Below are 21989 nucleotides of genomic sequence, written 5' to 3'. Positions count from 1 at the left end.
TGATTTAACCCTTATTTAATCACATTAATGATCGTGTGTGAAAACACACGTGAGTCCACAAGCCCGAAAACGCGAGCGATAGCCCGGCTTTCCCGGGAATACGGTCCGTTCCTACGGAGCCCCTGGCCGTCGCGTCCCAGTGCGGCTGCCCGCTCCTCCGGGGGAGGGACTTGAAGGCGCGGCTTGCGGGGACGCTGATCGACCCGGTCCATTGCGGTCGGACCGCCGCGCAGACCGGGCGCCGGGAACTGGGCTGAAGACACGCAGAGACTGCGGGCAGCTCCAGCCTCCGCGACGGGCGCTGCGGAGATGTGCGCTCGGTAACATGGTCCTGAAAGCTGGGATCGCCGCTTCGAGATGGTGAGAGAGAGAGCCGCGGACTTTGGCCGTGTTTGGTGCATATTCAGAGACGAAGCTGCAGGTTGTAACTTTGAAAGATCCCTAATAATGCATGAACATTTCTGTTTGTGTATATAACTGGATACTTGAATATATATGTAGTCCTGATTTAACTTATAACTGCAATGCATATTATTATTATTATTATTATTATTATTATTAGCTAATGTATTAATGGGTGACCTGCAAATAATTCTCTGAAACTTACGGTCCATTATGATGCATTTTATTAATAAATAGTTCAATTTTATAGGAAATATATATTATGATTGATTATAGTAAAATATATATATAGATATTAACGCAAATGAACTGTATTCTAGATCTTCCCGTAATGCGGTTGGACAATTTATGAAAGAACTGATTTTCCTGAAAAGAAAATTCAACAGGTGCTACGATACGTGATTGATGACTATTTCTGCCTTATAAATGACCGGACACGTTCATAGGCTGCTATAAATGTTTCTTCGCGTTCAGTCGTAGCATCATGTAATTTTTTTTTATAAACCAAGGAGTGTATTTTACAGGAAGAGATGAGTTTGGTAAATTATAATGGTGCAGCAGTAGTGTCTACCTGGGATTTGCTGAGATTAGTTACTCAAATTAATTTATAAATTGTATATTAAATTAAGTTAATCCGTAGTTTTTCCTAGTTGCAAATTAAAATGAATTCGACAGTTGTGCTTACAGAAATGCCGCATTTTATATTGCGATACTGTGGTTCGATGAGTCATCGATTTTAAAAATAATGTGATTTATTTTAGCGATACGTATAGTAATTTCGCCTTCCTACCTTATCGAGCCCCATGGGGTGTCGATTGATTTTAAGATATCTTTATGTCTGGGCAGTGTTTTCTTTTTTACTAATGAATGTTGATCTCCTGACTCATTGGCTTAGTGGGGACGTAATCGGAAGTTTGCATTATGTTTGCAATGAGTTTTTATTCTAATGACAGAAGTGATCCTTACGATAATGTTCCGGCTGTGTGTTATTTCTGATTAATGACAGAAATGATCAGAATGGGGGGGGGCAGTAATCGTTCCCAAATCTGCTGTAATGTCGCGCAATGCTTTGGCTAGAGCCGTGGCTTTTTTCCATGGGTCGCGCGCGACCTCTGACCTCAACCGGCTCGGGTCATCGTCACGCCAAGATGACAGCTCTGATGCGTAATGAGAGCCGACGTTTGGGGATAAAAACGCCCCTTCGAGGTTTGATGGGTAGGAGGCGAGGAGCCTGTGAGGGAAATTTGTCGGCCCCTCATTCGGGAAAGATAAGACAGACGTTTGGTTCCGAAAAAGAACATTAATTCATTTCTTCAAGGAAGATATTTATTACGTTTCCAGTCTGTGGTCCTTTGATTTTGCATGTCATTGTAAGGTAAAGTACCAAAATATCTAGTAAGGTTAGGCCACTTTCTGACCTCTGAACATAGTCCTAGCACCATAAAAGTGGCCCCAAATCCTCCCCCCATATCATCATCTTCAGTCATGCTTGGGCCCTCGGTCTGGTGTAGGCTGGAGCAGATCGACATCACTGCCGTGGTCGGGGCGTCCCTTTTACCTCCTGACAAGAACGCTCGCACTAGACGGTAAAAACTATCCGCTGGCATACATATCCACTGGGGGATGTCGTCAGGGATGGGAAGCAACAGTGTATAATTATGGGATGCGAGACCTCATGAGATTTCCCAGTGAAAAGGAACTGTGAGTGTAACTGTCTGAAGTGAGGTGGCTGGGTGCAGGCGCTGAGGACTTGCTAGGTCGGCTGGTGGCTCTTTCCTGCGTACCGACCGCCTCCCGCAGACACAGACTGAAGCGTCGCCTTCCTGCAGGGCCTTCAGACACTCGCTTACAGTCACTCGTTAATTGCGTTGGACGAATCAGGCGTTTTTTTAAAAGAATATGACTCATATACAACCTCCGATGGAAAAGTGGGAGCTGGTCCTTCTCCCTTTCAGAGTTGCCATTATTTTAGTTGTATAGGTAGGAAAAGACATAAATATTCAATGATTACAACCTCATATATATCTGGTGTCGGGTTGCTTAAGGGACTATTCACCTACTAACAGGTAGCGGACTGGTTAACAGACTGATGAACTAGTAACAGGTAGCTGGCTGATTAATGGATGGGTTACTGACTGAGGGGTGGCTGACAGGTTAAAGAATTGGTTACCTACTGCCAGGCAGTCGGCTGGTTAAGGGACTGGTCATCTGCCTGCTGACAAGTAACTACTGGTTAAGGGACTGGTTATCTACCAATAGGGGTTCAGCAGCACAAGTTTCCACAATAAAAGTGCAGAATTTGACATGGCTGCAAGTCAGTCTTTCTTGTATAAAAGCATCTGCTGAATGCATAAATGTTGTAGTAACTGAATCATATAACTTGTTTTATATCTGAAAAGCTGTGAGGCATTTAATACACATATTAGGGGCACAGCAGGACCTGTGCTGTGCCTTGTTGTGCAGGTACTCCAGGAGAGCGCTGCCTCCCTCTGGCTGGGGATGGTACAGCCAGCAGGGCCCCCCATCCTGCCTGCTTGAGTTATGTCCTGTAAATGGAGGGCGAGGCCTTTGCAGCGCCGTGCGCCGTGGCAGGCGAATGGTACCGGAGAGCAGGAGATGGGCTCAGGGACACTGACAGCGCTGGGAGATTTATGAGCAGCAGAGAAGCGCACACCTGATCACGAAGCGGCTGTGCGGTAAACACAAGTCCCTCACTGCAGGATCCCCGGTCTGTGACTCGGACGCTCCCCCTGCCCCAACATGCCAGTCAGCCTCCACTCTGAAGTCTCAGTGGTTGATTACACTTTTTTTGGGGCATTGGAGGAGTTTTCGGGAACTCGCTTCTTCACTTGATTATACCTGAGGCCTTCAGCTTGAGGTCAATCTATCAACGACTTCCAACCATCCATTTTCTGAAACCGTTTGTCCAGTTCAGGGTCCTATTCTGAAACCGGAGAACCCAGAGCAAAGCCCACCACAACGCAGGGAGCATGCAAACTCCTCACACACGCCGAACGCTGGCCTAGTGGTGTGAGACGACAGTACTAACCACTGCAGCACTGTGACGCCCCTCTATCAAAGATTCAATAGTCCTATACATATTTATAGTCAATGCGCCGTGAAACGCATGGTTGCCTGGCTCAAGACTGTGAAACAGTGGACATGCATAAAAAGACACAAAAGAACATTGAACCGTAATTATAAACATCCGTAAATGGTGTGCAGTCGGTGCACATCTTTAGAGACACATCTCCGTACATCATCTGCTGCTGTTTTTTTCCCCCACGCGTGATCTATTTGAAGGCTCTCACCGTTCGCAATGAAGGAGCCGGCGGTCAGCATGTGGGGCCTTCAAGCTGTTCGGCACCACTGAGCACGTCCAGATGGTGCCTTTGGTCTATCTTTAGACATTTTTACTGGACACGGGGACAATGACTTGGGTAGGAGCCTTTGGGCTGCCGGCCGCTCTCCTGGTCCCCGTTGAACCTGAATGTCCGTTCCTCCTTATTACCAAAATGGCAGCAGGAGAACCCCGTGGCGTTTTTTTTTAGCGAATCATTTCTGGTTCGAGTCTCAGGAGGTGCTCTTCGGCAAATTATTCAGCTGTAAAGAAGCATAAATTTGGAAGTTAAACTGTCTTTGGGTCTTTGCTAAGCAATGTAATCATAACAAGAGAAAGAGTGCAGGAATGTTCAGGAGATAAGGATGGGGCACCATCCCGAGCGGTGCACATGATTTCTTTTACGTGGGTAGTCGTCATGGTCTTGGCATCCCATAATGTTTACTTCATGCACTTGAGTGAGAGGCTAACAATGAGTTCACCCTGTCAGGTACACCTAGAATGCTAGAACCAGCGTTCAACTAAAGACCAGGAAATAAACCCAATATATTTCATTAATTCAGATAAAGCAACGTACATTCGTTTGAGAAAGTGGGGGCAGCCTGTCCATGCAGCGGTTTGGGGTTAAGAGTTTTATAGACCCGACAGTGAAATCATTCTGCCAACCCTGGGACTTGAACTGGCGACCTTCTGATCATAGACATAGTGTCCTAACCTGCTCAGCTAATGTCGGCTGACTTGATGGTGAATGATTTTATACCACCCGTGTCAAATAGCTTTTCTTAATCTTGGCAAAGGCAGATGTCAGGATAAGTGTAGTTGTTTTCAGAAATTTTGTATCTGCTCCATCCTGGCGTGACATGGGTTACCTGCTGCGCACAGCTCACAGAATCATGCCGTCTTCACCATTCGGCTTGAATCGGATCCCATCAGGTTCTGTCAGGAAGCCCGCCAGATGCTATCAGGTCACCGGGACTCAGCTTCTCAAGTCCGGCCAAGTGGCCGTTTTTGTCATACCATCAATAAACAGCTGTATAGTGGCACAAAATAACGTTCCCCCAGGACCACGGTGTGAAATATAGACAGCAAGTGGGCGGGGGATGGTTTCACAGTACTTAGAGTGCAAAACCTGACAGTACAAAACGGGGGAGGGCAGACCCAAAGGTTCATATGCACTGTGCAATGTGTTTGTAAACAATAAGTAACGGTATAACGGAACGGAATAAATATAGTGATGAAGATGATAAGTTGCGAGTGACCTCAGGACTGGGTAGGGGATAAGATGGACAGCAGGGTGTTTAGTGCCCTCACAGCCTCAGGTAAGAATCTGCTGCTCAACCTGGCAGATCTGGCTCAGACGAGCCCAGATGGGTAGGATGTGAAGCATGAGGGAGTCGCTGGCCTGAGGTAAGCAGCGGAGCTCAGAGGTGATCGGAGGTGATCAGTGAGTGCCACGCCGCAGGAGGACACAGAAAGGACAGTCCCTTAGGATGTTTGGGTCGACTGTCTGTTTCATCATCGCCGTCTTGACTTATGGGTAGGATGAGATGGGGGGGGGTAAGGGCAGGCTGTCAGCAGAGCGCTTGTGTGATGCTGAGCAGATACTCGTTTGCAAACGACCATCCGCGCCGAAGCTCAGCTCTGTGTGGTCAATGAAAGAGCGATTAAGGAATGTGAGTCAGGTGCCTCAGAACTGCACGTTTGTCGGGGTGTTTTTGCTGTGAGTGAAGCCCTCCCCAGCTTTATTTGTTCACTCGTGGTCTCGTGGTTCTGCTATGAGCTGCTTGGTACAAAAACTCATGGCTTGTCGGACCTATAAGTGATAAGGAAAGCCAATGATTCGTGCAAACTGGAAGCTGGCCGTTGGGTGGCTGAGAAGGCTATTGCGTTCTTATGTTTGTTGAAGCTGCTCTCATTACCTCCCTTAATTGACTCTGCATTTAGAGCCATGATTTTGCAGAAGGATTTTGAGTCTTCAACAGCTCTGGTATACTTGATCGATAATAAGTAACGCCTGCGTTACTTATACCATGAGGTACCACACCACAAGGTGCCACACCACGAGGTTCCACACCACAAGGTACCACACCACGATGTACCACACCATGAGACGACGTACCACGAGGTACCACACCATGAGGTACCACATCACAAGGTACCACACCATGAGGTACCACACCATGAGACGCCGTACCGCAAGGTACCACACCACGAGGTACCACACCACGAGGTTCCACACCACAAGGTACCACACCACAAGGTACCACACCACGAAGTACCACACCACGAGGTGCCACACCATGAGGTTCCACACCACGATGTACCACACCATGAGACGACGTACCACGAGGTACCACACCATGAGACGATGTACCATGAGGTACCACATCACAAGGTACCACACCATGAGGTACCACACCATGAGGTACCACACCATAAGACGCCGTACCACGAGGTACCACACCAGAAGGTACCACACCATAAGATGCCGTACTATGAAGTACCACACCATGAGACGGCGTACCACGAGGTACCACACCACGAGGTGCCACACCATGAGACGCCGTACCACGAGGTACCACACCAGAAGGTACCACACCATAAGATGCCGTACCACGAGGTGCCACACCATGAGACGCCGTACCACGAGGTGCCACACCATGAGACGCCGTACCACGAGGTACCACACCATGAGGTTCCACACCACGAGGTGCCACACCATGAGACGCCGTACCACGAGGTACCACACCATGAGGTTCCACACCACGAGGTGCCACACCATGAGACGCCGTACCACGAGGTACCACACCACGAGGTACCACACCACGAGGTGCCAGATAATGAGACGCCGTACCACGAGGTACCACACCATGAGGCACCAGACTATGAGGTACTACACCATAAATCGCCGTACCACGAGGTACCACACCATGAGGTACCACACCGCAAGGTACCACACCATGAGGTATCACACCATAAGACGCCGTACCACGAGGTACCACACCATATGACACCGTACCCCGAGGTACCACACCATGAGACGCCGTACCACGAGGTACCACACCATGAGACGCCGTACCACGAGGTACCACACCATGAGACGCCGTACCACGAAGTACCACACCACGAGGTACCACACCACGAGGTGCCAGATAATGAGACGCCGTACCACGAGGTACCACACCATGAGGTACCAGACTATGAGGTACCACACCATAAGACGCCGTACCACGAGGTACCACACCATGAGGTACCACACCGCAAGGTACCACACCATGAGGTATCACACCATAAGACGCCGTACCACGAGGTACCACACCATATGACACCGTACCCCGAGGTACCACACCATGAGACGCCGTACCACGAGGTACCACACCATGAGACGCCGTACCACGAGGTACCACACCATGAGATGCCGTACCACGAGGTACCACAGCATGAGACGCCGTACCACGAGGTACCACACCATGAGACGCCGTACCACGAGGTACCACACCATGAGACGCCGTACCACGAGATACCACACCATGAGACGCCGTACCACGAGGTACCACACCATGAGACGCCGTACCACGAAGTACCACACCATGAGGTACCAGACCACGAGGTACCACACCATAAGACGCCGCAACACGAGGTACCACTCCACGAGGTACCACAGCATGAGGTACGACACCATAAGACACCGTACCCCGAGGTACCACATCATGAGGTACCACACCACGAGGTACCACACCATGAGGTACCACACCACGAGGTACCACACCATGAGACGTCGTACCACGAGGTACCACACCATGAGACGCCGTACCACGAGGTACCACATCATGAGGTACCACACCATGAGACGCCGTACCACGAGGTACCACATCATGAGGTACCACACCACGAGACGCCGTACCACGAGGTACCACATCATGAGGTACCACACCATGAGACGCCACACCATGGGGTACCAACCCCATTTCCAGGACCGATCTGTTAGCAGGGCAAGTTTACATTTACATTACATTTACAGGATTTGGCAGATGCCCTTAGCCACAGCGACTTACACAAGTGGCCAGAGGCATCCGTTGCTCCACATAGGACGCCTGCTTCCTCAGTGGCTTTCACCGTACTCACAATTCATAGTGACCATCCAGGGCTCGGTGATCTTTGCCTGCCGCTGGCCAGTTCCATTTCCATAGATGATTTACACTGAACTCAGTAATGACGTTAATAGCAATAACCATGAAGCTTATCAAGTTAAAATGCTTTTCTAATATTAGGTGAACGTCTCTGCATTGTGTCACTGGGAAGCTCGTGCGATATCTGTATTTTTTGATTTGTGTAGCTTCCTTTGAAATTTCTGTCACTTTCTCCTATTAATGTCAATGTTATTTAGTTTCCAGGTATTCATGTAGCTTGAATTTCTCCTGCTATTATGCCAGCTGGGTATGTTAAACCAGAATTTATGGATATTTATCATTTTTAATATAGTGGACAGTGTGGGCTCTTATTCAACAGAAGCTCACTACAGTAATTCAGTCTCTTCTCTGGGCTGTGTTTTTATAGTGAAATGGTGAGGACTGCTTTATTTGAAAGATAAAACTTCATATAGAGGAGATGTACCCTGAGGTCACTCCCACTTCTTTTTACTCATTCTGGATTTGCATTTGACTTTCTTGATTTCTTTAACCATATTTGCTTGGGAAAAAAACAGCTTAATCGACTGGATTTTTGACAGCCTTTTGGGTCGTGATTAGGTCCATGTTGGTGGTCTAGTCTGGTGGCTGGTCTTTGTTTTCTCTAGAAGCTGCATTGGATGGTGTTACATTCCTGTTACTCTGCTGTGGGATGGGGGCGGGGGAGATTGAGGGTTATTATGGGGTGTTTTAACACCCACCACGAGGGCTGGAGTACCCAGGGCAATCATAAGGGAGGATTGGTCCCCAGGCCACCATGACCAAGTTTGGGCATGTTTGTGCATGGGGATCCAGCTGTGAAGAACCAAGAGTTAACATGGTCCGTCAGCAAGGACCTGCAGTAAGATCTCCTCAGGGTGCTTCAGGGTGCCGCCATGCCAGATGGCTCCATCTGACTTATTATAACCCTCACTGGCAGAAGAACCTTCATGCTTTAGACTGAGGACTTATGTTCATGTGTATGTTTGGGTATCCAGGACAGCTGTGACATGAGTGCTCTCTCCTCTATGGATAGCCTGTGTGGTTGTGTGTATATTTATCTTATATTATCTTATCTTATGTTATCTAATCTTATCTACTCCAAGCAGTCTTCTCTGTCATATCTTAATCGTACACAGGTAAGCCCGTGTTTCAATCTGAGAAGCTGTCGTCTCCCAGAACACGGTCGCATGCGTTCAGACTCAGGCTGGTGTTTCCCCCTCGATACAGACACCTCTGCAAATCTAGCGACTGATTCGCTTGTCTGACGTTTTAAGTTTCAGGGAGTCAGTCTGGCCTCCCATTTTTAACCCATTTCTGTATACAGAGGAAATGATGCTTAAGAGACGTATTGAAGAGAGCATTGTAGATAATAACTCGGTCCGACCGCATTGTCACTCTGCTTTTCCGCATCTGGCCACTGTTCCAGTTCAGTTCCATTCCATACTATAAAAAAATAAATAAAAAATCCACACGATATTTCTGAGGGTGAAGATGTCCTCTGTGAAAGAGGCTATTTTGAGGCTGACCTGTTTTGCGGTGACAGATTAATAATTTTAGTCCCTGGGGAGTGTTTGTCTTCCTTATGAGATATTGATCACTGTGAACTCTGGGGACGTGTGAATGGAAGCAGCGGTGTGTGTGCAGACGCTTGTTAAGTGAATAAATCGTGGGAATATGCCTGGAGCTAACAGGGGAAAGGCATTCAGACAGTCTGCGATGGGTCGTAAAATTCTAGAGGGCACGGGACTGTAAAAATATGGCAGCCAGTCCATGAAATGTCAGACGGGAGAGGGCATCATTTGCGGGGGGGAAACACGTCTCCCCGGCGAAAGCCGAATGTATTTACAGGCCACACACCTCCCGTCAGATCAGAAGTAACCCCGAACAAATCTGCAGTTTATCAAGCTGTGAGGACCACCTCGTGAAATGGACCTCGTCCATGCTTTTCTGTAAGATTTCCATAGCGATGTGAAACATCTCGCAATCGGTTCGATGGAAGCACAACGCCGGGCTACTACTGCATTTATTTTGTGAAAGCAAAGTCAGATGCCTCCTGGAGTAATTGGGTCTTAAGGGCCTCGCTCAAGGGCCCAATGGTGAAATCGCTCTGCCATCCCTGGGATTCGTACCGCTGACCTTCTATTCTCAAGCACAGTGTCCTAATCTAATGAGCCACACAGCCTCCCCCACTGCAGCTCCTGCTGAAGAGCCTCTGGTCTCTTCCCTAGGAGCCTGAGTCCAGTTTGGCTCCTTCCCTGGACGCCGACCGAAGCAGTTAATAGAAAGAATGTGACTCAGCAGCCTTAGTGAATGGCCAGTTATGCACCCTCACTGCCCATTTTACCTGTGCCAAATGACCACAGGTTCAGATAGTGGCTCCCCCCGCATCCACAAAGAGAGAACAGAGAACTTCAGCTGATCAGCGAAGAGCCTTATATGCTCTTTAGGACGCTCTCAGCCCAAGCAGGCAGTGCGTTACATGCCCAGAAATTGCAGGCAGCCATTCAGCCTGCGCTGGGCAGAGTTTAAAAGCCAGTGACTCACGGCGCAGAGATTGAACGTGAGTTTATTTCTCTGTAGGCATTCAGAAAGCAGCCTTTCTCTGAGCGCCGCTTTTACAGCCCGGAACGGTTGTCTGCAGGAGCCCATTACGCTGTCAGCTTTAGCAAGTTAGGGTGGCCACATGCTTCAAACGACATTTTAGCAACAGAGCATCATATGAGCAGTGGCCACTGTGCTGATTACTGTTTTGGCGTGCCACCTGTTTAGGACCCCCCAAGGCAAACTTTTTAGTTTGTTTTAATCCAACCCACTATCCACAATTGGCTACACAAGAGACACAGTCTCATGCATCACTAGTTCCCTGTAATGTTCCAGGAGTAAAAGCAAAAGGTTTTGCAATCATGAAGATTAAGATTGATTTTTTTTTTTTTTATCCCAGCAGGAAATTCTGGTGCAGCAGCAAGTGAGGAGGCAAAAATACATATAGTGCAAAGACAGCACGCATAGTGCAAAGACAGCACGCATAGTGCAAAGACAGCACGCATAGTGCAAAGACAGCACGCATAGTGCAAACAAGTAAACGTGGTGCAAACTAGAATTGCACACAGCGTATCCTGACAACAGAATATTGTAGTATTATAGAAATATTTACAAAGAAGAAGAACAATAAATAATAAATAGTAAATAAACTGAATACCATGGAAGGAAGACTCCCTGAAATAGCAAATAAGTATATGTTTATTTCCACTCTGCATGTGGGTCTACTGTGTCGATAACATTCTGCACCTTCCAGTGTTGTACCGTGACACCAATGAACAAGTTAGTTTCGCTTAAAATATGCAACAAATTGTTCTCACCGATGTGTTCGGTTTAGTTTTGCCCAGACATAATTTGATTCATGCAGCCACTTACAATGTAACTTGCAGGTTCAAAGTGTTTTCCTCCTTAGTTACACTGTTAGTTGTTACTTCTGCTTCAGTAGTAACTTATTCATTCAGTTACTGTGTTATTAGTTTTTTTTTTCAGATACAGTGTTTCAATGTGTCTTCTTCCTCGGTTACAGTGTCACTTATTCAGTTTTAATACAGATTGGGCTTTAGTGTGTAAAACAAACTTAAAACAAAGGTTTTCATTAGTTATGCTACATTCAGTCATTCAGTGGCAGAGTGGATAGAGACAGCAGTCACTACATGGACGTAAAGAGTGTCCAGCAGGAGAGGAATTTATATAAAGGAATGCGCAGTGTGTCTACTGAGGAAATCTGTAACGAGGCAAAGTTCACCACCCTGCAGTCAGACTTCAGGACACATAATTCTTCTTTCTGTCTGAACCCCCCCCCCCCCCCCCCCCCGCAACAGAGGTTTAGCGTCCATGCTCCCCACCACTCGAACCAGTCATATCCAACACCGAGAACCCCCCAGGGTCATCATATCCCCCTTTCCCACCCGCCAGCAGCAGAGTTGTACAAGAATTATGGCAACAGGAGATTTCCCATGCATTGTATGTGAGGGAGGAGCAGATCGTGGGCTGTTCCGGAGAGTGACAGTCTATCCCAACAGAATGGGAGAATGTGTGCCATTTAAAGCCCTTTATTTCCCCATTCAGCACTCAGCTCAATTATCTTTCATCTCGTTTTTTTCCAAGAGAATCTCAGAATATTTTTTCCTTTGCTCCATTGAAAAGAATTTGCTTTTGTACACACCTATAGACAGATGATATTTCCAGCTCTGCACCTGCGAGCACAAAATAGCTTCCAGTTTTTCGCACAGTAAACGTCAAAAGCTTTTCAAGTTACAAATGGCTGAAATAATTGCAGCTAAGCTGAGCCTCGGGATTAATTTGATCCATTTAGCGGCAAGAGGAAAAAGTTCATATAATCGACAGAAGACTTGCATATGTGTACAGTGCAGGAAAATCATTTCTGGTGGCTAAATTTTGCTCAGATTCTACTAGAACAAGCCAGCCTTTTCTGTGGCTATTTTGCGTCATTCGGCTTGCCTTGAAATCTTTCAAGAATGTTACTCTTAGTCATCTCAAATGGCTTTCTGGTCCCTGGAGATGTTCGGATCCCAGTTCTGTTATGAGAAGTGGGAAAAGCTCATTTTGGGAACTTTGGGATACCGTTTGAGACAGAGAGGCTGGCGAGCGGAGGGCTGCTGTTGGGCTTATGTGGTGTCCCCTGGGAGGGGAAGGGGGAATTATAATTTATGGGTTGTTTATGGTTTGTTTTTTTATTCTCTTTTTTGTTTTTCTTTTCCTTTCAGCAGTGCCACGAAAGCTTGGGGAGGTTGCGCCGTCCCTCATTGGTAATTGAGGGGCGGGACTTGTTAGATTGGTTGGTGGAGGCGTGGACTTGATCGGGTTTAAAGATGGCTACATCAGAGTGGACGGGAGCGCGGTCCGGGGACGGAAGGTAATCGCGGCGGTTGTTTTAAGGAGGCGTCGGTGGGGCGATGCGGGCTTTCCCCAAGAGGACCGCGGACGTGAGTGAGCTGAGGTACCAGGCTACAAGTCACGGGTCCGCGGTATCGATAGAGGGATAGCGAGCGCGCAGCCATAGCGTCTGGGGAGGTAAGAGCAGTGGGAAGGCGACGCAGATGACGGTGGGGGGAGTGGCCTGGGATACTGTGCTTAGAACCCGGAAGTAAGGGAAGGTTCCTAACCGGTGGGGTGTAGGACGTATCCGTTCGGGTTATAGCCGGGACGGTGTGGTTCCGGGGTTGTTTTGGGCTTTGTTTCCCCCACAGGTCTAAGCTCGCCGCCGTGGGTCGGCTGGCTTGGGAGGCACCGGGTCGGTGCATATCGCTGCCAACGGATTGAGGCGGTGAGCGGCGTACGAGCTACCAGGCTAAGAAAAGGACAGAGGGAAGAGTTTCGGTTATCTCCCACGGGACCGAGAGAGCTCCGGGAGGAGGTGGATGCGGCCGGAGGGTAGCGGCATTGCTGAAAAAGGGATAGTTAAGTTTTGCTTTGTTTTTTTATTTTTTATTTTTTGTTGTTTTTGTGGGCCGGACGAGGGAAGTGCGCCGGCCCAGGACTGAGTCTTTAGTTTCTTTTTTTTCATTTTTGTTTCTTATTATTATTATTATTATTATTAATAATATTATTGTTATTATTATTACATTTTTGTTTGGGGGTTAGGTTTATGTAGGGGGGACCTTTGCAGGTCACCCTTCGGTTTTGTCCTCTCCTATGTTAACTGACCTCCTCTCCCCGCTGCATAAGTGTGCTGTATATAAGGGTGCTGTGACACTGTGTGATTAGTTGTAGTGGATATTGGGGGGAGGTGTGAGTGCTGTGGGGTTGTTTTGGAGTAGTATTGGGGAAGGAGAAATAACACTTGTAGTGGTAGTGTGATTTACCTGTTGGTGGGAGGGAGGTGGTTGTTGCCTGGGAGTTTGGAGTATCTGTAACCGAGCCCCAAATAAATCTGTGCCAGCTCACCCAGTTGTTTGCCCCATTGTGTCATTGCCCCAGGAGATCCTAAAGGGTGTGTGGGTAGCATTGTGCTGTGTGAAAGGGTTAAGGGGAAGAATTAAAGACTCAGTACAAAAATAGTCATTAGGCAGTGGGGGTCCTACACCCTGGGCCACCACACTGCTTGAATTTGGCGCAGTCGGCAGGATCTCCTCGAGCACGACATGGATGGGACAGCACCTGGGGTACAGGAGTTGTCAGGTGGGTGGCCATGGTTTTTGGGGGGGGCTTGGATGACCCGCTTCGATGGGTCCGCTAAGGGGACGTATCAAGAATGGAGGCGGGTAGTCGGGGTGGGTCTCCGGGCGCAGTCACTCTCTGCAGTCCAACAGGTGGATTTTGTTCTTAGTGCTTTGGAAGGGGAAGCGAGGCGAGAAGTGGAATTATTGAGGGAAAATCAGCGGGATACTGCTGAGAAGATATTGGAGGCATTGGATAGACTTTATGGGGAGGGTGCCGGGCTGGCCCAGTTGAGGGTTGAGTTTTTTACCTGTCAACAACAGTCTGGGGAAGGGGTGGGTTCGTTCATCCTCCGTCTCCGGGAGTGTCATTATAGATGGCGGAAGAAGGAACCAGTCCGGGATGAGGATGATGACGACGCTACCCTTCGAAGTCAACTGGTGACTGGCCTCCTAGCGGGGTCGACTAAGAGGGAATTACAGCGACTTATTCGACGAGCCAGCCGGTTGACATTTATGGAGGCATGTCGGGAGGTGAAAGAAATGGAGAAGGAGGAGGGGCCCGGCACCGTAATGGAAGGTGTGGATGCCCGGAGGACGTTTCTGCCCCTACCTACTGCAGCCACAGAGCCCGCCACTGCCCCTTCACTTGATTTGGAAACGTTACGGTCATCCCTGAGGGAGGACCTTTTGAGGGAGATGAGTGACCAAGTACGGGAGCTGAAGCAAGTTTTGGAAGGATGGAGTCAGGTTCGAGAGGGGCAGGCGAGTGCTCCTGGGACCACATTGGTAGTTCCCCCTTCTCGTCGGCGTGGCCGCACTTATGCAAGTTCGGGGGGACCTCGTTGGGATGAACAGGGGCGTCCCATTTGTCTGCGCTGTGGAGAGGCGGGACATATGGTAAGGAGTTGCCCTCGGGGAGAAACGACGGTGGTGAATAGTCGAGGGGTGCAGCCGGAAGCCAGCATGTCCACGACGCCTGTTGGGTTGCGGGAGGCGCTGGTGGGGGAGAGCCCGGTTCTGGAAGTGCTGGCAGCTGGAAGGCTGGTACCCTGTATTCTGGATACTGGCTCGCAGGTCACTTTGTTTAGTCGTAGTATATTTAATCAGTGTGTGAAGGGTATTGAGGTCAAGGGGGCGGCTGAAGTCCCATGGCTAGCCCTTAAGGCAGTGAATGGGTTGTCCCTCCCGTATGTGGGCTATGTGGTGCTGGACTTCACGGTGGCTGGGGTGGAGATTCCTCAGCGAGGGGTGGTGATCGTGGAGGACCAGCACCTCCCGGCCCCATATGGGATTTTGGGGATGAACGTAATCAGGCATTGTTGGGAGGTATTGCAGACACGGGGGGGAGCCCAGGTGTCTTTGTTTCGTTCTGCCCTCCCACAGAGTGACCGGCGAGCCTGGGATCAGGCTTTCACTGTATGTCGGCGATTGGAAGCAGCGGTGAGGGGACCGGTGGTGGAACAGCTTGCCAGATTGCGGACCGAGAAGCCATGGGTGTTGAGTCCCGCCACGGAGAAGCTGATCTGGGCAGACGTGCCCCGGGGGCATTTGCGAGATGGGGACCAGGTCCTGGTGGAAGACTATCGAGGGGGCCAGCAGGAGTGGTGTGTGGCTCGAGCTGTGGCACGAGTATGTGAGGGGAGAGTGCCACTTCGTATTTGTAATCTCCATCAGTATCCTGTGGAACTCCCTCCTCGACGTCCACTGGCCCGAGTGGAGAAGATCACAGCTGGGTGTGTGCAGCCTCAGAAGGAGTTGGTGTTGCGCCAGCCACAGGGGGGGGTGGTTGACGTGGAGGTGCGGCCAGTGGCCGGGGCTTTGCCTGAGCAACTGCACGCCCTGGTGGCTGACAGCACGGGGTTGACCCGTGAGGAGGGTCGGCAGCTGCAGGAACTGTTGGAGCGGTGGCAGAGGGTGTTTGCCCGGGACGAGGAGGACCATGGTTGTACAGATGTGGTATACCATTGCATCCCCACGGGGGTGGCGGTTCCCTCGAGGGAACGTTACCGGCCTGTTCCCCCCAGTCTGTATCCAGAATTGCGGGAGTTGTTGAAATCCATGCTTGAGGGGGGAGTCATTACAGAGAGTGCTAGTCCCTGGGCTGCCCCGATAGTGTTAGTCCGTAAGAAGGATGGCTCCTGGAGGTTTTGTGTAGACTACCGAAAACTGAATGCTGTGACCCATAAGGATGCTTACCCTCTCCCGCGGATCGAGGAGTCATTGACAGGGTTGAAAGGGGCAGCCTGGTACTCCACCCTGGACCTGGCAAGTGGATACTGGCAGGTGGAGGTGCACCCCAACGATAAAGAAAAGACTGCCTTCACCACACCTATGGGCCTCTACCAGTTCGAACGGATGCCCTTTGGTCTGTGCAATGCACCAGCAACCTTCCAGCGACTGATGCAGCGGTGTCTGGGTGAGCAGGTTTATGACTACTTGCTGATTTATCTGGACGATGTGATTGTTTATTCTCCCGATTTTGGGGGGCATCTGGAACATTTGGAGAAGGTGTTTGCACGGCTGGAGGCTCACGGTCTTAAGCTTCAGCCAGAGAAGTGTCGGCTGTTCCAACGGGCCGTCCGCTACCTGGGTCATATAGTCAGCCGTGAGGGGGTGACCACGGACCCCGAGAAGACGGAGGCAGTACGGGGGTGGCCTCGCCCAGGAACAGTACGGGAAGTGCGGTCTTTCCTGGGGTTTGTGGGGTACTACCGGCGGTTTGTACCGGGGTTTGCTAAAAAAGCAGCTGCGCTCCATGGGCTGCTGAAAGGTGCTGGCTCCTCGTCAAGACAGAAGATCGAATGGACCAAGGAGTGTGAGGAAGCATTCCAGGCTCTGAAGGAGGCCCTACTTGAAGCCCCGGTACTTGCTTATGCTGACTATACCTTGCCATTTCGCCTGTATACTGATGCTAGTCTTCGGGGGTTGGGGGCTGTTTTGACCCAGGTGCAAGGGGGGCAGGAAAGGGTGATTGCTTATGCCAGCCGGAGCCTCCATGAGGCGGAGCGCAATGATCAGAACTATAGTGCCTTTAAACTGGAGCTATTGGCCTTAAAGTGGGCAGTAGTAGAGAAGTTTAAGGACTACTTGTGGGGAGCTAGGTTTGAAGTATTCACCGATCATCGCCCCCTCTTGCATTTGAAGACTGCCAAATTGGGGGCTGTGGAGCAAAGGTGGGCGGGTCAGCTGGCATCATTTGACTATGAGTTAAGGCATAAACCTGGCCGGGAGCACCAGAATGCGGATGCCCTGTCGCGACGATCAGGTATGGCGGTGGTGGCACAGATTGGATCCATAGAGGATTGGGCGGAGCGGCAGAGTGAAGATTCGGCAGTGGCCCAGATTCGGCAGTGGGTGTTATCCGGGGAACGTCCAACTGTGATGGCTGGCCGAACTGTTGGAGGGATGGGCCGGTGCCTGTTGGAAGATTGGGAGCTACTGAGAGTGGATCAAGGGGTGTTGCGGCGTAGATCCCCAGTGGGAGGTGAAGAGAGCTGGGCTGTGGTGGTTCCGGAGAAACAGCGCCAACAAGTGTGGTTGGAGTATCATCGGGCATTGGGGCATGCCCGAGGGCGACGGATGGTCCTGGCCCTGCAAGAGAGGTTCTACTGGCCTGGCATGCGAAGGGATGTGGAGCAGAGGCAGCGTGGCTGCCAGGAGTGCCTGATTGGGAGCCGGGGGAAGGGAGAGCCCCTGCCCCTAGGGGGGATTAATACCAGCTACCCCTGGGAGGTGTTGGCGGTGGATTACCTGTCCATGGGGCGCCCCGGAGATACTTACCCATATGTGCTGGTCGCCATTGATCTGTTTTCCAGGTTCGCTTTTGCAGTACCGACCAGGGATCAGACAGCCGCGACGGCGGCCAGAGTGATCTGGGGGGAAGTGATCCAGCGTTATGGCTGCCCCGAGCGGCTGCTGTCTGACCAGGGGCCTGCCTTCGAGTCGCAGTTGGTGAAAGAACTGTGTGAAGTGTATGGGTGCCGGAAAGTGAGAACTACTCCTTACCACCCGCAGGGCAATGGGGCTTGTGAGCGGTGGAACCAAACGCTGCTACGTCTGTTGAACACGCTCTCGGTGCAAGAGCAGGGTCGTTGGGCGGTACATCTACCGGAGCTGGTGCAGGCCTATAATTGCACCCCGCATAGCAGTACGGGTTTGTCCCCATTTTGGGTTTTGTTTGGGCGGCAACCTCGGTTACCTATAGATCAGCGATGGGGGACCTGTGATCTGGCCGGAGGAGAGGCCGGGTCGGAGTGGGTCCGTGGGCATCGGAGACGAATGTGGGCAGCCTGCAAGGAAGTGGAAAGGGGAACAGAGCGCCGGCGGCAAGGGGATCGGCGCTATCACAATGTAGGGAAACGTAGATGGTTGCTGGCCCCAGGGGATCGTGTTCTGGTGAGGAACTTCCGTCGACGAGCTGGAGGCAAGGTGAGCCCATATTGGCAAACTAACCCTTGGGTGGTGGTGCGACAACGGGATCTGGAGAGCCCAGTGTTCCAGCTGCGGCCGGACGGAAGAGAGGGCCCTCTCCGGACTCTCCATCGACGGCACCTGCGGCCATGCCCCCCAGGATGGATATCGGTGACACCGGAGATGGGGGGTGAGCTACGGAGGGCTGGGGTCTGTCCTCGACCAGGACCGTCTCGTCCCAGGGGTTGGCCTGGTGATTGGGAAGAGCCATGGGCTGGGACGGCTGAACAGGTAGTAGAAAGGCGGCTACCGGCGGAGGATGGGGAGCCGGTTGTGGAGGTTGAGCCAGTTCCGGAGGTTGTGGAGCCCGTGCGTCGATCCCAGCGAGCCAACTTTGGGATAAGGCCAGCCCGGTATAGGGAGTAGGTGCTCGGGGCGAGCCCCCATTTGGTGGGGGGGAGTGTGGTGTCCCCTGGGAGGGGAAGGGGGAATTATAATTTATGGGTTGTTTATGGTTTGTTTTTTTATTCTCTTTTTTGTTTTTCTTTTCCTTTCAGCAGTGCCACGAAAGCTTGGGGAGGTTGCGCCGTCCCTCATTGGTAATTGAGGGGCGGGACTTGTTAGATTGGTTGGTGGAGGCGTGGACTTGATCGGGTTTAAAGATGGCTACATCAGAGTGGACGGGAGCGCGGTCCGGGGACGGAAGGTAATCGCGGCGGTTGTTTTAAGGAGGCGTCGGTGGGGCGATGCGGGCTTTCCCCAAGAGGACCGCGGACGTGAGTGAGCTGAGGTACCAGGCTACAAGTCACGGGTCCGCGGTATCGATAGAGGGATAGCGAGCGCGCAGCCATAGCGTCTGGGGAGGTAAGAGCAGTGGGAAGGCGACGCAGATGACGGTGGGGGGAGTGGCCTGGGATACTGTGCTTAGAACCCGGAAGTAAGGGAAGGTTCCTAACCGGTGGGGTGTAGGACGTATCCGTTCGGGTTATAGCCGGGACGGTGTGGTTCCGGGGTTGTTTTGGGCTTTGTTTCCCCCACAGGTCTAAGCTCGCCGCCGTGGGTCGGCTGGCTTGGGAGGCACCGGGTCGGTGCATATCGCTGCCAACGGATTGAGGCGGTGAGCGGCGTACGAGCTACCAGGCTAAGAAAAGGACAGAGGGAAGAGTTTCGGTTATCTCCCACGGGACCGAGAGAGCTCCGGGAGGAGGTGGATGCGGCCGGAGGGTAGCGGCATTGCTGAAAAAGGGATAGTTAAGTTTTGCTTTGTTTTTTTTATTTTTTATTTTTTGTTGTTTTTGTGGGCCGGACGAGGGAAGTGCGCCGGCCCAGGACTGAGTCTTTAGTTTCTTTTTTTTCATTTTTGTTTCTTATTATTATTATTATTATTAATAATATTATTGTTATTATTATTACATTTTTGTTTGGGGGTTAGGTTTATGTAGGGGGGACCTTTGCAGGTCACCCTTCGGTTTTGTCCTCTCCTATGTTAACTGACCTCCTCTCCCCGCTGCATAAGTGTGCTGTATATAAGGGTGCTGTGACACTGTGTGATTAGTTGTAGTGGATATTGGGGGGAGGTGTGAGTGCTGTGGGGTTGTTTTGGAGTAGTATTGGGGAAGGAGAAATAACACTTGTAGTGGTAGTGTGATTTACCTGTTGGTGGGAGGGAGGTGGTTGTTGCCTGGGAGTTTGGAGTATCTGTAACCGAGCCCCAAATAAATCTGTGCCAGCTCACCCAGTTGTTTGCCCCATTGTGTCATTGCCCCAGGAGATCCTAAAGGGTGTGTGGGTAGCATTGTGCTGTGTGAAAGGGTTAAGGGGAAGAATTAAAGACTCAGTACAAAAATAGTCATTAGGCAGTGGGGGTCCTACACCCTGGGCCACCACACTTATATCAGACCTGATGAGAAATGTTCAGCTGGCTCCCCTCCTTCTCCCCCCAAATATAACCGTTTATTCCTCTGACTCCCGTAAAGCTTAAACGAGCCCATGGATGTAAGCAGGGCACCTCCTTTCACCCGCTGCTCCTGCTGTCACTCCCATCTGTAGGAGTGGTTTAATCTGCCCTTGCAGTTACCTGACCAAGGTCATCTGGGGCGTCACCCTCAAAAGCCTGCTTTGAAAAGTAAGGCATAAATAAATTTGACATTCAATCTTGGTGACCCTGGGTTCCCCGTCAGCAATTTTTGGGTTCCCTCGAAGTTCGGGCAGACACCAGTTTCTTAAAGCGTTTTTGACGCATTGCACCACGACTGGCTTGCGCGGACCAACATGCGGCTCCTTAAACACTCATCACCCAAGATCTTGTAGCTATTTCAGGGAGCTGGACGTCTTCTGCACTTTTACGCCTGGCTGAGTTTGATTTATCATCTTCTCCTTGATTCGTTATACACTGATTTAACCAATCAGGGTGTATTAAAATGTGGCACGTTTGATGTTTCGCTGATGTCCTCTATGGTGAGCGTGAGGAAAACAGCAGGATAACATGCAAATCTCCGTCTGATCAGAGCAGGTCAGGGACCTGGAGAAAGTCACTCACATTGGCTGAGTATTTTTGTACCTTTCAAACCAGGTTTTTTCCACATTGATTGCTTCTGGGATGCCATAATAAACCCATAATAAGTCCATAAGTGTCCTCCTCAATCCAGCCTCTTCTGTTTTTCACACCTAGGCGGCCCTTAAGTATTTCATATTGAAGGACTTGTATCTGGCGCCTTTATAAATCGTAGGTGAACCCCGCTCTGCTGTCAGTCACAGTCTCAGTGGTGCCAAACTCTTGTGACGTGCGGGTCACTCAGCGCTCATGCGGTACGCCGCCTCTGTCCGGCTATCGCGCTCTTGTGACGTGCGAGACACTCAGCGCTCATGCGGTACGCCGCCTCTGTCCGGCTATCGCGCTCTTGTGACGTGCGGGTCACTCAGCGCTCATGCGGTACGCCGCCTCTGTCCGGCTATCGCGCTCTTGTGACGTGCGGGACACTCAGCGCTCATGCGGTACGCCGCCTCTGTCCGGCTATCGCGCTCTTGTGACGTGCGGGTCACTCAGCGCTCATGCGGTACGCCGCCTCTGTCCGGCTATCGCGCTCTTGTGCAAATCACATCAGCCGAATGGAAGCGGTGGCAGTGGGGCACTGTGTGCACCGTCGCTGCATGGTGATGGTCATTTCTCTACTGGGGACTGGACGCTGCTGCCACAATGTCGGTTTCCAGGAATCTCGAGATACTCTCACAGGGAAGTGGAAACTGGACGCAAGTTTACATTTTTCCAACTGAAGCAGAGGAAAAAAGCGTTAACTCTTAGTTATTCTCCTCAGGAATGTAAACCTTGGTGCTGCCTGTCTTGCTGAACTATATGGCACAGGAATTAAGGAAAACTGAATGTGTTGAAATTAATAATGTGAATATTTATGTTCAATATGGACAAAACGCCAACTGTCAAGCGACACGTAGTTGATGTGGTGTAATGGTGTTGCAGAGACACACGTGAAGGGAAAATGAGGTCAGGAA

At 50.6% G+C, this 21989-nt stretch overlaps 2 protein-coding genes across 4 annotated transcripts in view; one reads left to right on the top strand and one right to left on the bottom strand.

Moving 5' to 3' along the window:
- Positions 1-28: 28 nt before the first annotated feature.
- The window catches only part of htr4 (5-hydroxytryptamine receptor 4), a 69009-nt gene continuing 47048 nt past the window's right edge, over positions 29-21989 (top strand). For all 3 annotated transcript variants that reach the window (XM_049029459.1, XM_049029460.1, XM_049029461.1), the window contains exon 1: positions 29-360. The gene's annotated coding sequence lies outside the window, so the exon portion shown is untranslated. The remainder of the gene's footprint in view (positions 361-21989) is intronic.
- On the bottom strand, positions 6536-7694 carry LOC125750252 (uncharacterized). Its single transcript, XM_049027737.1, is given in 3 exon segments — positions 6536-7028; positions 7031-7388; positions 7432-7694. Coding segments are annotated over 3 exon segments (939 nt in total). The 3' UTR covers positions 6536-6710.

Source organism: Brienomyrus brachyistius, chromosome 10, assembly GCF_023856365.1.
Source record: "Brienomyrus brachyistius isolate T26 chromosome 10, BBRACH_0.4, whole genome shotgun sequence".
In the NCBI taxonomy this organism is placed as follows: domain Eukaryota; kingdom Metazoa; phylum Chordata; class Actinopteri; order Osteoglossiformes; family Mormyridae; genus Brienomyrus; species Brienomyrus brachyistius.
Note: the sequence above shows the minus strand (reverse complement) of the source record. Positions and strands in the feature narration are given on the sequence as shown.